General features: G+C 39.5%; 1 protein-coding gene across 1 annotated transcript in view; it reads right to left on the bottom strand.

Annotated features, from left to right (window-relative positions):
* CNTNAP5 (contactin associated protein like 5) overlaps positions 1–16,715 on the bottom strand; it is an 885,765-nt gene that overhangs the window by 172,282 nt on the left and 696,768 nt on the right. The window contains exon 14 of the mRNA XM_030800870.1: positions 5,517–5,673. Coding sequence (XP_030656730.1) covers positions 5,517–5,673 — 157 coding nt within the window. The remainder of the gene's footprint in view (positions 1–5,516; positions 5,674–16,715) is intronic.

Below are 16,715 nucleotides of genomic sequence, written 5' to 3'. Positions count from 1 at the left end.
GCCATCACTCTAAAGTAGCTGGTTCAGAAACCATTTAGTTGGGAGGATTCCTAGAGATTGAATGATTATGTTGAGAGAAGTTCCTTTGCAAACAGTCATTAATCAGTAAAATTATTATTCTTTACATGTTCCTTCATTTATTACTTTTTCATTACGATTTTGTGATTTGACTGGTATAGAAACCTCTAGGAAATCAGCTAATTCCGATGGGTAGTTAAAGCTTTCCTCTTACTCTAAGAAGGAAATGTGATTTTGAGGTTCACTGAATGACTTTTTTTCTCTCCCCACCCACCTCAATCTTGTGAGCTGTGTCACTTTCACTCAGCCCTGCAACATGCACTCATTATCTTCATTTACTTGGGTCTTATTGAAATGTATGTTATTCAGTTACAGCGGCTTATTAAAATAGAACAAGATGGCCATGGTTGAATGCATCTATAGTCCCAGCACTTTGGGAGGCTGAGATGGGAGGATTGCTTGAACCCAGGAGTTCAAGACCAGCTTGGGCAACAAAGTGAGAAGCTTACTCAAAAAAATAATAAAACAAAACAAAAGATTATCAATCACCAGAGGCTTATAAGATGCCCCAGTTTCCCTAAGCACCCTGGCTTAGCAAAAAGAAACATTCATGCTACAGTGATGTGATTTGAGAGATTGTAGGAGAGTTCTCTCTAGCATCCTTACTGACTGGCTATTATTCAAAACCCCAACATTAGCAGCTCCTTTGACATAATCATTAAGGGCATCCTTAGATTCAGCTAAAATGCCTACTCTGCCCCTTAGTCAAGCGACCTTAACCAAACCATTTATCATCTCTGAGCCTCAGTTTCTTTTTTCTGGGGAAAAGAAATAATAAAACCAACCTCAAGAGTTATTGAGATGTTAATATGAGGTACAGTATATAAAATATTAAGAACAATTCAGGATATGATAGGTAACATTTAAGTGACAATACTATCTAGGAGTTGTAACGTATTAAACTACTATCCACTGGGTTCTATACAAGGCCAAGTCAGTTTTCTGATTAATTTCACAAGAGCAAAAACTTGAGGGAATTTTACAAGGCAAGAATATCCAAAGTTTCTCTGAGGCACACAGACCACCGCTGATATAAAAAGAGGCGTGGTGGTCTAAAACAAAAATTTGAAATGTGTGGAAAGTCAGTTTGACCACATGTTGGTCAAGAAAGAAGTTGCATGTATGTTGAACTTGATTAACTATTTCACAAGTGTGTTAGCTTTTGTATTTTTCCTTTCTGCAGTAAATAATAGAGTTTGATAGATAAATAATAAATGCATTTTCACAAAGATATGCCTGGTCTCACGTGTGAATGCTTATCGTATGCCCATAATCCTCGTACAGACAAAGCTAGCTCACTGTTATTTCCGTACAAGGAGCTTCATAACCTGGATTTGACCTTCCTCCTTTCCTTTATCTTCTGTACATTTCTCATATGACGACTGTACAACAACCACACCAATATTTGTGGTTTAAGAGAGTGGTGATTTTTATATTATTTTAAATTTCCCCGCTGCACACAGATGTTCCCCCTACCCCCACCCCCTACCCGTAGTACACCAGTTTGTTTATTTATTTAACTAGCTGCTTCTGCTCCTTCAAAACATAACTGCTGCTCCTCTTCACAATCTAAATTTCCCAGCTCATTTCTACCCCAGGTTTAGGCACATCTGTGCTTATTTCTCTTGCCAAATTTTTCAAACCCGTGTATTTCTAGTAGGTTGGTGCAAAACTCATGGCAGTTTTTGCCACTACTTTTTTTTTTTTTTTTTTTTTTTTTTTTTTTTTTTTTTTTTTTTTTTGAGATGGAGTCTCAGTCTGTCGCCAGGCTGGAGTGCAGTGGCGCGATCTCGGCTCACTGCAACCTCTGCCTCCTGGGTTCAAGTGATTCTCCTGCCTCAGCCTCCTGAGTAGCTGAAACTAGAGGCACGTGCCACCACGCCCAGGTAATTTTTGTATTTTTAGTAGAGATGGGGTTTCATCATGTTGGCCAGATTGGTCTCAAGCTCCTGACCTCGTGATCCCCCACCTCGGCCTCCCAAAGTTCTGGGATTACAGGTGTGAGCCACTATGCCTGGCCTTGCCACTGCTTTTAAATGACAAAAACCACAATTACTTTTGCACCCACCTAATAACTAAACAGCAGTTTCTTTCCAGTGTTCTGAGGGTTCCTCAAGGGCAGGGACCGTAATGCCCCTGACTTTCTCTGCACAGCAGACTATCTGTCTGGCACAGAGTAGGCACTAAGTAAGTAAGTGATAAATCAGTAAATGTCTGATAAAGTAATACATATAGATGCTTCTATAATAAAGTATTTATAAAAACCCTTTATCACAAGCTATGACTTGCACTAAGACAAAGAATGAAACTCAGAAGTGCTGAATCAGAATCTCAGTCTCTACTCCCTCTTGAGAATGACAGAAGAAACTTTCTGATCTGTTCTCACCTAGACTTTGCCCCAAGATGGTCAATGTGCTACCCTGGGACATCCAGGAGTGAGTCAGGCATCCTTAAGAGGGGAAGTTCAGTCTTTTTCTCTTGACGTTTGATAGGCTGATTGTTGAACAGGACCTTATCTAATAATAAATTCTCATGCCCTGAGCGAGGTCTCTTGCCACAGAAAGTGGCACTGGCTGGAAAATTGTCCCTGGCTCTAAAGGAAATGGAAAGGGTCATGAAATATGTAATAACTTCTAGAGTGATCAAGGTGAGAGAAGACATTATGAAGAATCCCTCTGAGCTCACTCTAGATGATGAAGTGACATTATCAGATGAGGGGTTCAGAGGATACTGAAACATCGAGCAAGTCAAAGGAGGGAGAGGCTGGGAGCAGAATGGAAGAGATCAGTGGAAAGTTTTAGGAAAGGAGACACAGAGCACTTCAGACCAATTAAGGGATATAAGGCCACACTCTTCCCTGCTCCTCAGTGTGCAGTAATTTAAGCCTGGATCAGTTGTTCCCAAGTAGGAGGAGACACTGAGGCAGTGTTCAGTAGGCAAATGTCCTATAAAGAAAGGGGTAAAGGAAAAGAAACAGTGAGCAAAGATCAAGAAGGCAGCTAAGAAAGGACTCAGAGTCTGCTGGGAGCATTGGCTCACGCCTGTAATCCCAGCACTTTGGGAGGTCGAGGCAGGAGAATCATGAGGTCAGGAGCTCGAGACCAGCCTGACCAACATGGAGAAACCCCGTCTGTACTAAACCTTAGCTAGGCGTGGTGGTGTGCCCTGTAATACCGGCTACTCAGGAGCCTGAGGCAGGAGAATCGCTTGAACCCGAGAAGCAGAGGTTGCAGTGAGCAGAGATTGCATCATTGTACTCCAGCCTGGGCAACAGAGCAAGACTCTGTCAAAGAAAGAAAAGAAAGAAAAGAAAGAAAGAAAGAGAAAGAAAGAAAGAATGAAAGAAAGAAAGAATGAAAGAAAGAAAGAAAGAAGAAAGAAAGAAAGAGAGAGAGAGAAAGAGAGAGAGAGGAAGGAAGGAAGGAAGAAAGGAAGGGAGGAAAGAAGGAAGGAAGAAGGGAGGGAAAGAGGGAGGGAAGGAGGGAGAGAAGGAAGGAGGAGGGAGAGGAGGGGAGGGGTCCCAGTCAAGAGTAACTAGGAGGAAGCACTTCTACCTATTCTAGCTCCTATATCTGTTTATTTGATTACACACATAGTGTCTAGTATGCACTGTGAGAGTAAATTTATAAATCAAAGGAATGAGTGAATCCAAGCGATTGGGAGCAGATGTTTGAATATGTTTTACGGCAGCACAACCATCTAACACTTCAACATGCCTCCCAAGCTCATAGGTGCCATCTTGTGATAATTCTCTTCTTTAAAGATTGTCTAAATTAATCTGTTCAACTAATTACCACTGAATGTCTTCTGTAGGTCTTGAGAGGTATAATCTTTAAAGAGACATGGCCTCCACCCAGGATACAAATCTGGTTTGTAGGCATCCGCGATAATGAGATAGAATTCGCTGCAGGATAAAGTGGGGGCTCACAGAATGCAGAAGTCCATTCTACCTGTGGTTAACTATATCTGATTTTACCCACATGAAGAGGAAAAATTCATTACCATATAACTTCGGCCAGCTTGAGTTTAGGAGAAGGCACTCGGGTAACCTGCCCTGGTGCCCAAGCAGCCCTAGGGTGTTCTGAAGTGATAATTCACATCTCCTGGGACCCAGTAAGGACAAATGCCTGGTCCTTTCCTTGCTGAACTGAGATTTTGACTTAACCTTATATTTTATGTGAAATAGTCCTAGCTGTTAACAGTTTGAGGAGTGAGTAAAAACACTAAAGGGAAATTTGGGGATTGAGACTAGCTTAACATAAGAATTTTTAATTAAAATTAAGTAGCATTTGATGAAGTAAGCAAAATTGCTAAGCCAAAACCAAAGAATGCTTTAAATTCAGTCAAAACAAAAGTATATTTAGAAATGATCTGTACATATTTTCATAATCAATACAGTAAAAAACTAGCAGTTCACCTGGAGGATAAAAGAAGAGTAAATGTAATGGGCATGGAAGCTTCAAACTAAATTCATTTTACAGAAGTAAGTTGGTGTAGGAGACTAAGAAACTCTGGCTGCAGAAATAGCTGATTTCCAATTCTGTATCTATCACTTGACAGACATGTTTGACACTGGGAAAATTATTTAACATCTTTGCAATAGATACTACTCAACATTAAGAAGCAAAAGTAAGATAATTATAGGAAATGTAATAGATGCTCAATAAATATACGTTTCCTTTGCTATGTGTTTATTGGTAGCAAAAGGGAAGGCTGGTGACTGAAACATCAATGGGAGCATGAAGAAACAGCCTATATAACCCCACATCCCTATCTCTCTCACTCCCTCCCCCAAAAACATACAGTCCACATATCATAAATACCCTGACTCAATCGCAAAGCTCAATATTGCATGCCATTCCTTGTTTGAAATGGGAAGTTCTGAATATAAGAAGCTGATGGGGGCCAAGTGTGGTGGCTCATGCCTGTAATCCCAGCACTTTGGGAAGCCAAGGCAGGTGGATCACGAGGTCAAGAGATCGAGACCATCCTGGCCAACATGGTGAAACTCTGTCTCAACTAAAAATACAAAAAAAAAAAAAAAAAAAAAAGCTAGGAGTGGTGACACGTGCTTGTACTCCCAGCTACTCAGGAGGCTGAGGCAGGAAAATCTCTTGAACCTGGGAGGCAGTGGTTGCACTGAGCCGAGATCACAACACTGCGCTCCAGCCTGGTGACAGAGCGAGACTCAATCTCAAAAAAAAAAAAAAAAAAAGAAGAAGCTGATGGTATGACCACATGCTTATATGTGCCAAACATAAGTTATCATACTGAAAACACTAGAATTTACCATTTTTAAAGTTAAAAAACAAAAGTCACTAACAGGGGAGCTCCAGTTTGTATTGAATTTCTCATCCACGTCCTTCTGTCTTGGGGAAATTTATGCATCAATTAATGTGCTTTCTCTATAATTGCAGAAAGATGGAGATTCTCATTACCATTCATCCTTGTCAGCGTCGCAATTGCAAAAGTGCTGAATGTCCAGGCAGCTCTCGTCTAGGCCACACTCACACTGCTGGACCCCAGGAGGAGAACCTCCCCAGTAAGGGTGCCTTTCATTGGACCGCCCAATCCACCAGGTAAATGGTGTTCCATCTGGAAGACAAGATATTCCACCAGTCAGGGTAGGGCAAGTCTGAAGTAACACAGGGGATGGCACAGAAACTGAGCTGAAAATATCTTGGAGGATAGATGTATATAGATAATCTCCTTCCCTTCCTGTCTTCTTCCCTCCCTCACTTCCCCCCTTCCTTTTGCTTGCTTTCTTTGTTTCGTCATCTCATTTTTTGTTCCTTCTTTTTCCCTCTTTGTCCCTCTTTCTCACTCTTTCTATATATTTAAATTTGTATTTTTACACCTATATGCACCCATATATGTACACATATAAACGACATTTTCATCAAAATGTTTGTATAGTCAAATATTGATGAATGGCAATGTTGAGAGGCAGTGTCATAAACTTAAATTCTTACCAGGTCAGGCACGATTGAGTAAGTTGGGTCAGAATTTAGACCAAAATATTTTAATATACGAATTTTAAAAAATAATAACTTTCTTTTAAAACTACCAAAGAGAAAATGGAGCACTAGGGCCAAGATTAGCCTGACCTCTGTCCTCAGTTCTGGGTAGACAATGAGGAAGTTAGAGACTCAGGTGAAGAAGAGGTTGGCTGTGTAAGAGGGCTGGTTCTGATGGTCTCCCATTGATTTCTCTCATGATAATAGTAGCCCTACAGTTGCCATGTCTTCTGATTTTGTCTTTTAAAAAGAAGTCATAAGTTCCAAGCTCAAAGATTTGGGGAAAAAAAAATAAAAGCACTGTTAAAGCTGATAATATGTGGACAAAACAAACCCTTGTGAAGGTTATATTTAACCCACATAAAGGTGGTATGCAACCTGTGATTTCCAGCCTTTATAGCTAACTGGAAACCATTTTTGAGTCTTTTCCTTGTTAATTTTTTTCTTTACAAAATGTAGTTTAGTGAAATCTTTTGGATTTTTTATGATTGAGAATATTTCAGTAGCTTAGAATTATCATTCTTAAAGTGATACTGCATCCAAAACAAGATAGGCAGATGAAGGTGTTATACATCATTAGGCTAAAGGATGTGAGGCCTGGGCTCCCTTGGTAATTGTGTTATTTGTGATTGATATACAACAGGTGCTTAACATGTGCTTATTTAAAAAATGAAAGAAATATTTATTAAGGGCCACTTTATATCATTTGCAATTTTACAGTGAATAAAAGCAATTGTCTGAGGATGTTACAAGGTTGAAATTTTGCCTAATCAAGATTCCAGTTTACATGCGTATTCTTATGTACAAACATAAAAATCACAATTAATCTCTATATACAAAGAGCAACAACTTTCTCTTACTTGCCTCCAGGCTATCATCCCCATGAGAGCCACTGAGGTAAGTCGGAATAGACCAGGCAACCTAAAGCTTTCAATAACCTGAAGGCCATAAGAAAAACATACAGAAGATACTTTGAAAAGCAGCGGCATTTTAGGGGTTCTGATTCATGAAGCAGAGGGCCTGGAGGACTACAGTCATCCCAACATGGCACTCCACACTCTGCCTACAGTAAGTTCAATTCGTATGTCATCTTTAAAGCTAGAGTTTCAATTAGAGATGTCTGTTAACCAGTGTGTTCTTTTAAAGAATAGTGATAAACAATGTGAATTCATTTTCTTTAGTTTCAAATAACTGTATATCACTGTCAAATACACATATGAATTGCTTTCTTCCTAAATCCCTTCTCGGGTGAGCCAAGCATACCTGGCCTAGAGGACTGGCAGGCTTATTTGGAGCATGGAGCACATTCAGGGCTGGAGTAAGCTTAGGTGGGTCATCACAGCGTGAGTCCGGCCAGCATGAGGGTGAAGCATTTTGTATTTGAATACATTTGTCAGTGTTGTCCTTGAGCCCAAGAATGGAAAGAAATCTCTCAAACTCTCCTTCCTTCCAGCAGCCCAGGCCTCTACTCTCAGACTCTAGAATCCAGACTACACAGTCAAATCCAATGAGCAAGAGTTACTTTGTTTATGAACTACCAGAAATGCTATAAGCACATTAATTGCATCGTTACTAATGGTATAAGCTCTGAACAGCCAATTTGTGTCCAGCTTCTGGTGGATGTGTTGCTTCTAGTAGATTTACCAATTCTTATTTGGTGTTTTCACCCCCGAGAAGTTCCATTAGCAGCCCAACTCTTAATTCTGTTTTCAATCCATCAACATCTTGCACCACTTTGGCCTCTTAGTGCCTCCTTCCTAATGTCTGGCTTAAAGGTTGAGAAGTTTAAAGGTTGAAATATGTTTTAACCAATTGACTCTCAACAAACAAGAAGAAAGAGAGAACAAAAAATTATATATGTATATATGAAAACTGGAGGATTATTGCTAAATTTTCCCTTTAGATGTCCCATCTTTGTGTCTTGGTCCCTGTGGAGTACTGGAGAGATTACAGCAAATGAAGATACTGAGGATCAAACGGGTCTGACTCGCCTCAAGTCTTGACGCTAACCGTGTAGTCAGGAAGAAAAAACACAACCTAGGCTGCAAATTTTGGCCATTGCAGAAATTGAACTTTTTCTTTCCTGACAGGAGGTTCTTTCAAAAGTGAAGGAACAAAGCATGATTATAAATATTTTATTTACAAAATATGCATTCATTCAACAAACATTTACTAAGGATTCATACTATTTCAGACACGGTTCTAGGCACTTGGAATAAATCACTTAAGAAAACATACCAAAATAAAGAAACAGACAAAACATGTCCTCCTGGTCGTTACATGGTAATTAGGAGGAAATGACAATAATAATATTTAAATAATTTAGTATTTAGAAAGGGATAAGAGGTATGTTGTATTAGTCCATTTTCATGCTTCTGATAAAAACACACCTAAGACTGGGTAATTTATAAAGAAAAAGAGGATTAATGGACTCGCAATTCCATCTGACTAGGGAGGCCTCACAGTCATGGTGGAAGGCAAAAGACATGTCTTACATGGACAAGAGAGAATTGAGTGCCAAGTGAAAGGGGAAACCCCTTATAAAATCATCAGATCTTGTAAGACTTATTCACTACAATGAGAACAGCATGAGGCAAATTGCCCCCATGATTCAATTATCTCCCACCTGGCACCTCCCACACAACACATGGGAATCATGGGAGCTACAATTCAGGATGAGATTTGGGTGGGGACACAGCCAAACCCTGTCATATATGGAAAATATAAAACAGGCTAAGGAGAGCAAGCGTGCTGTGAAGAAGGGTGTGTTGCAATTTTAAACCATACCAATCAGGAAAGACTTTGATGAAAAGATATCCTGAACAAAACTCAGGCCACGGATAAGTCACCTGTGGCCATCTGGAAAAGCTCATTGCAGACAAAGTAAATGAACAACATAAAGAACAAATCAGGGCAATTTTTTAGAATCTATGGCTAGGTTTTTAAACTGCACTTTGCAAAATGTTGCAAATGTTCTGATAGGAAGGTTTAACAGGAAAAAAATGGGTAGCATAAAACAGATAAAAGAGAACTTAATTGATCAGGTTCTTGAATAGAAGCTAAGAATTCACTCTGCCTGTTCCAAGCCAAAATGTATTTATTATGAAGATGCTGGACTGCCACAGAATCATAAATATAAAACCCTGCCCAGCTGGCTGCCCCTGAATGCCAAACGCTTAGAGACCGATTCAGTCGACGTGCTGTCTGTGCCACCACGACCTCCCTGTAAGTATCTTGAGCTGCAACCCCTGTCTCCTCAAAGATGAGTTTCTGCAGCCCCTGTGTCTGCAAAAAAGAAGGTTCACATAGAGCCTGCTTCCTGGGGCTATCTTCCCATCAGAGCATCTCACAGGAGGGGCTGATGGGTAAAGCACAAGCTGCACGCTTGAGTCCCACCTAGAAAGGAGATTGGGGATTTAAATTCTGACTTCTTTGCTGTGGAGGCAGGACTCACAACACATTTTCCCCCAATACAGAAATGTTATTCAAAAGCTAAGCAGACACTTAGTATCTCTTAATAGATCAATATTTTAAACCTCTGAAATCTCTATTTCTTCCACCAAATGGGGTTATTAATCCAAATATAAACCTATTCTGATGCTTCTGATAAACAAAGAACTCCATGAAATCTGGTGAGCAGGGCTTAAGGAGGTTTCACAATTTTGCTTTGAAAACCAGGAAGGCACTTCGCTTTGACAAGAAGCAAATGGGGAAAAATTCTGTCTACCCCCAGCTGCCTGCATGTGACATAGATATCTCTCCACGGTAGAGGTCTGCGTTATGCACTGTGCTTCCGGGGCCTGGGGCTCTGGGGATTTGGGAGGCCAGCTCCTTGGCTAGGAAGCCAGAGTTTTCATACACAGCCCCAGCAGCCATGCAATGCAAGGACTTCCACAAAAGAGCCAAGATTAAGAAAGCAAGAGGACTGGGATCTGATGGGAGACTCCTCTAGGAACTCCCAGTAGCAGCCACAAAGCTCTTAGAGAGCTGGCAAGGTCCTCTGTAAGCAGGATATAAAAAATACGACTGAGGAATTGCATGAGTTTACATTGCTTCTATGCAAATATTATTGTCATATGACCTCATGCATATAAACAAGGTATGGGAAAACTCAAATTACATATATATGTGTGTGTCTGTGTGTGTCTGTGTGTGTATATGTTTAATATATATGTATATATATAAATCCTCCTAAGAAAGTATTTGTTTAGAGTGTACACAGTAAGTGATCACAGAAGGTGATCCTACACACTGCCACACAATAATAATACTATAGCACAATGCAATGTCAGCACTGAGTGCTGGAACCTTCTCAGGACCTCCCTACCCCAAGTTTCAAAGGGATAACCATGAGTGTGTTTTGCTTTGTTGCAGACAACATGCAAACTGAGAGGCACAGTTTAAGCCCTGTAGCTGCCTTCTTTTCAAATGTTCTGTGTCTTTCTGAGTTTCCACTCAAAGTATTTTTATGGACCTAAATTCTTCCCCAATTTTAAAGTAGAGTATTTGACAAACAAATTAAAAGAAAAAAGTTTGCAAAACTACTATTTAACCCATTTGGCAGAGCAGACTGCATAAGGCTATGTTGTCTTAGGTCTGCCTATAAAACTCCTTGCCAGTGAATTTCAACACAGTGAGCCTCTTCCCCTCTTAATCAGTGCAGATGTAAAGTCCAAATACCTTCACTGTTTCTCCACTGCAGAAATTTCTAGGTGTGTTTTACCTCCAATTTACATTGCCAGCCGCAGGTTTCTATTTTTCTAATTATCCTAAACAGGATAATGCATCATAAACTTGGAAAAGAATTATCTCGGCTGAGCCACAAAAAGACAGAAATAAAAAATAAAATTGCATACTCTAGTATGTCTTGTAAAGAGAATGTAAGTTTGGGGAGGGAATGTATGTGTGAGAGAAAGAAAGAGAGAGAATAAGGATGAGGAGGGAGAGGAAGTAAAAGTGGGAAACAATATTGCATCCTCATTTGTTAAATCAGAGATTTCAGCCCATATAGACTCCTTTATGAGCTGTCTCAGAAAAGTATTATACTTGAATTTAAATAATTCCAGCAGATGAAGTCTAGGGATTTTGCTAATGAGTGGATAACCACACTATCCTGACCCTAAAGTTTCAAGTAGAATACGTATGTATTATATGCAGAGAAATGGTTCAAAGATAGAGAAAATACATATGTTTTACAGAAGACCTAAACACAAATCTAATTTGTACATGCTTAGTTCAAATGATGATTTTTATAATGTAAGAAATTGAAGAGAATTCAAACAGCTTAGTTGCACAATTGTATGGCTTAATCATTGGGAGCTGTTGAACGTAATTCAAATTGAAGATCTCTCTGTAATCTTGCAATTGTTTCAGTTAAAGTCTTGACAACTGGAAAACAGTAAACACAACAGCTTCCTGTTGATAACTACAGCTACGGCCAAGATAATCTGGCCTCTTCCCGTTGCTATGAACAGTCCAAGCAGAATTCCAGACAATGTCAGAATGGAGCTAGAAAGTTTCATAGATGTATACAGACAGTGCACTGTTGAGCTGTTGTTGTCATTGTGGTTATTGCTTTCCCTTACATTTTTCTAAGTTTAGATGTAATGTATTCTCATAGCCTTAGATTCTGGCAAACTCAGTATGCCAACAAGAAGAGTTTTAGTTCTCATTTCTTTTATTCATACAATGTTTGAAGTTGTAGGAGTAAAAGAAATTTGCTGCACTGATGAGCAAATATATGTGGCAGTGGGTTTATGGGTGGAGTAAACCCACTGCCTCACTTGATGTGAGGCTTGGCCTTGCTACTTGTGTAGCTCCACAGAATGTGTGCAGAAATGACGATGGTTCAGTTTCAGTATAGACCTCAAAAGGCATGCATGTTTCCACCTGCCCTTCCATAGCTTCCTTGACATGACCCTGGGAACATGCCCCAGCAGGTCATGACCTCTCCAGCCACGGCCCCAGAATGTAACTCAGGAAGCACAGTTACACAGTGGATGCACAGATGAGTGAGCGTGAGAATAAGGACTGCACGTTGTATGTCACTGAGCTTTGGCAACTGGTTATATAGCATTTTGGAGTATAAAATACAAATTAGGTATATATCACGTGAAAATAAATTCTGTAGGGGTTATAAAGAAGTACACAGAAAGATCAATGATGTCTCTAATTTCAAAGTGTTTGCAATATGGTTAGAAACCCCTAGTGTCTTTCCCATCTGTCCTTCTTCCTTCCCACATGTGATTTACATAAACCCAATCTGGGTTCACCTGGAGTCTGTCCCAACCCAGCCCCAAAGATTGGCAGTGTAACCTGACTTCCATGCCTTTGTCTCCTTCAAACATGGTGCTTGGCTGTCACTGCAATGTAGATAGCAGTTTTCCATGATGGTAACGGTCCTGCCTCATCTTTTTAAGTCTCGATGCCACTTACCCATGCATTCAGTTAAAAACTCTTCACAGAACTTTGAAGGAACTATTCTCACAACTGGTCACTTAACTGTAACCTAATGAAACCAGATCTTGTGCAGCTTTCTCACAGCCTCTGCCCATAGAATGATGCAAAGTTGAAAGTTTTGTGTGTGTGTATGTGTATACACACATATATAATTAATTATATGTAAATTAAATATTATATTCATACTGTATACAATAACTAATTCATACATAAATTAAATATATAATTCATAAAATTATATAATTAAATGTAATGATGTGAATTGCATATATTATATTCAATGATTTAACTGTATGCTGTGAAAGGTCATGGTGTAATATGTGAATGATATAAACTTTAATGAACTTTTGCTACCCTAAAAGAGCTCATAACACTTAGAGGAAGGAGGCCCTGCACACAGCTAAGAATAATGAAAGTCAGAGTGAGATCAGTGCCAAACAGAGCAGTTAATAAAATTCTAGAAAAGCCCAGAGTAAGAAACTATGACTTCTCACCAGGGGTCGTGGGAACAGTTTTATGCAAATGGTGGCATTTGAGCAGAGGCTCGGAGGCTCGGTGTTGAGGACTTTGACAAAGTGTGCCATGGAGAAAGAATTTGTGCAGGTAAGGATCACAAAGAAAAGGAGATCTGATTTTCACTGCAGTCGTCTTTAGGAAATGACTGTTTGGAATAATTAGATTTCTGTACATACTAAACATGCTTTATTTCATTGCTTGTAGTTAAGCACTGGGGGCTTAAAAATAAATCTAGAGAAAGAGGCCACCAAAGTTATAAGGCCAGGAGATTACCAGTGATTGCAGCAACATGTCTCACTGTATGAACAAAACACACACCATCAAAATGCTGATTTAGAAAAGAAGATTCTGCCAACAAAAGAAAGTGTTTTATATGCTCTTTCTTTCTAAATAGAATATCATTTCTGAGAAAACATTTAGTCAGAAAGAAAAACAACTTCATCCATCTCGGAAAATAATGGCAGGCATTCATCAAAGTCAATCTTCGTCTTCCTGCTTGCTGGTCAGGATCATTAATTCAAAACATATGTCTAATAGTGTGATTAAGGGCTAGTCTGTGACATTAGGAATTAACATTTTTATAATGTTGTTCAATGTTCTCTTCTCCCTGCCTGTTGAATTGAAGTGAGCCAAAAAGAGAGAGGGGGAAACAGAAAAGATTAATGGTACTGCCTCTCAAAACAAATGATGAAAGTCACTTTGATGGGATCATTTCAAGCTGGACTAGTCAAAGCTCTCTAGAATGTACCATGGGGATCCTTCATGGTTAGACAAAGAGATGGACAACGTGATTAACTTAAATGATTCTTTTGGCATTGTGTGAGTTTTTGTAGGAGAATATAAAAATACTTTTTTTATTGTATATTTTTTTCTTAAGTGCCTCAGTGAAGGATCCCAGTAAGGTTAAATGACAGTTAGAGTCACACGGTGACTGAGCAAACTGTGGGCTGCAGGCTCCAGACATCTGAGACCCTGCACTGCTCCTGTTCTGAACACCCACCTTCACAAAGACTCCCAGACCTTGATACTTTCTTTTTTCTTTCTTTCTTTCTTTCTTTCTTTCTTTCTTTCTTTCTTTCTTTCTTTCTTTTTTTTATGGAGTCTCACTCTGTCTCCCAGGCTACAGTACAGTGGCACAATCTCGGCTCACTGCAACCTCCGCCTGCCAGGTTCAAGCGATTCTCCTGCCTCAGCCTCCCAAGTAGCTGGGACTACAGGCATGTGCCACCACACCTGGCTAATTTTATATTTTTAGTAGAGACTGGGGTTTCACCATGTTGGCCAGGCTGGTCTTGAACTCCTGACCTCAGTTGATCTGCCTGCCTCAACCTCCCAAAGTGTTGGGATTACAGGTGTGAGCCACTTTGCCCAGCAGACCTTGATACTTTCCAATGTGCTGGAAACATCATGAAATAACATGAGCCTTACAGATAAAAATGAATATTTTGAGACACTCTTACAAATCTGTAGGAACTGATAACAATAAAGGAACAACTCAGCATTGGAGTAAGATTTTCAGTTTACTGCACAATTTCCCTGATATGACAAAAGCATTAGTTTTCAAATGCAGAGTGAAAAGAAAGAGGGAGGACTCTCAACTCTTCATCAAGCTGTGATGTAATAAAGAAACCTCTATTGTGTTAAGCCTCAGAGATTTAGTGTGGGGCATGTTCATGACTTCAGCATAGTTTAACTTATACTGATTCACACAGTAAAAAAAAAAAAAAAAAAATGAACGAAAAGCAGAGTTGGAAAAGTAAAATACCAGATATGTACACACAATCTAGAAACTAAGAATTGCAATAAATCTGGCTACTAAAGCCATTGTGTATATTTAGACTCATGATACTAATAAAAACATCCAGAATTAATTGAGCATTTAAAATATTCCAGGCAGATTTATGCTTTTTTTTTTTAATGTTCTAGCTTATTTAGTCTCCACAACAACCCTATGAGGTAAATACCTTTATTTCCACTTTGCAGATGAGAAAACAAAGGCGTAGATAGAGGTAAAATTACTTGCTAGTAACTCAGCTAGTCGACCACAGACCCTAGCCGCAGCCATAATGATCTCTTTTGTGGGTAATTACAATAGACTCAAAAGTAAAATGCTTGCCTCCATTTTTGTTCCATCCTCCAAAAGTTATTTTTGTAGTATCCAAAAGGGACTTTTAAAGTATGGATCACGTGATTTACCTCTGATTGAAATTTCCCAATAGTTCCCTATTGCAACAAGAAACAAATCCCACCTTCTCGCCATGGCCCATGAAACCCTACGCATGTGGTCCTGCAGATTTCTCAGGCTTGTGTCTTATTCCACAATCCAGCCTGTGCCCTGCCCTCCGGCTGTGCTGGCCCCCTCCCAGCCCTCGCACATGCTCTTTGATGCTTGCTGCTCTCTGCCTGAACCCGTCCTCCCATGGGTCTTCATAGACGCTGATGTCTTATCACTGGGCCCTGAAGTTAACCAGTTAATTATTTCCAGTTAACCCTATCCAAAGCGCTCCAACATCACTCTATTGTTCCTTTTACTTTCTTTTTTTTTTTTTTTGAGATGGAGTCTCGCTCTGTTGCCCAGGCTGGAGTGCATTGGTGTGATCTCAGCTCACTGCAACCTCCGCCTCCCAGGTTCAAATGATTCTCCTGCCTCAGCCTCCTGAGTAGTTGGGATTACAAGACAATACCACCATGTCCGGCTAATTTTTGTATTTTTAGAGGAGATGGGGTTTCTCTATGTTGGTCAGGCTGGTCTCGAACTCCTGACCTCATGATCTACCTGCCTCGGCCTCCCAAAGTGCTGGGATTACAGGTGTGAGCCACCGCGCCCAACCTATTGTTCTTAAGAGTACTTACTACTACCTGAAATCATTATTTTTATTTATTTTTCTTTGTGTAATGTATTCCTCATTGGAATTAGGAAAAGGCTTTTTATGGCTTGTTCATGACTGTATATCCAACATAGAGAATGGTGCCTGGCTTGCACTAAGAACTAAATACATATTTGCTGAATGAACAAATGACCAAATGCCAGAAAAAAAAGAAACAATCCAGAAAGATTTTCTAAAGATGACATTAAAAAAATGTGTTTTGCAGAACTATATATGATTATGATGCCTTTAGCTTCTATATAGGTGCATTCATCTTTGGCATTTTAGGTTATCATTGAAGAAATCAAGTGCTTTTTTCCGTTTTAGTCACATCTCCAGAAAAAGACACCTATTAAGCCTTTGAATAAATGCTTACTATAAGTGTGGCATAGAATGAGACCACCATACAGTAAGGTTTTCACGTATCAGTTCATTCATGTATTAAACAAACCGATATAAAACATCTGCAATGGTCAAGACTCTTGTCTGATTGAACCTGCTTAGTATAAAAGACAAAACATTTATGAATCCTGCCATCAAGTTCTTCACAATGAAAGGATAAGGGAAAGAAAATGTTAAATATTATTTTTAATTCAATTTAGAATGAAATAAATTTGATGTTCAATATTAAGCAATATGTGGAAAGCAAAAGGAAAAAAATTGGCTATTTAGTGGAGAGTACAGGGTCAGGGGAAAAATCTAAAGTCATTTTTTGTTTGTTTGTTTTGTTTTGTTTCCTTTTGTTTAGACAGAGTCTCTCTCGGATGCCCAGTCTGGA

Source organism: Nomascus leucogenys, chromosome 20, assembly GCF_006542625.1.
Source record: "Nomascus leucogenys isolate Asia chromosome 20, Asia_NLE_v1, whole genome shotgun sequence".
NCBI classification, from domain to species: Eukaryota; Metazoa; Chordata; class Mammalia; order Primates; family Hylobatidae; genus Nomascus; species Nomascus leucogenys.
This window is presented reverse-complemented; position numbering and strand designations above follow the sequence as displayed.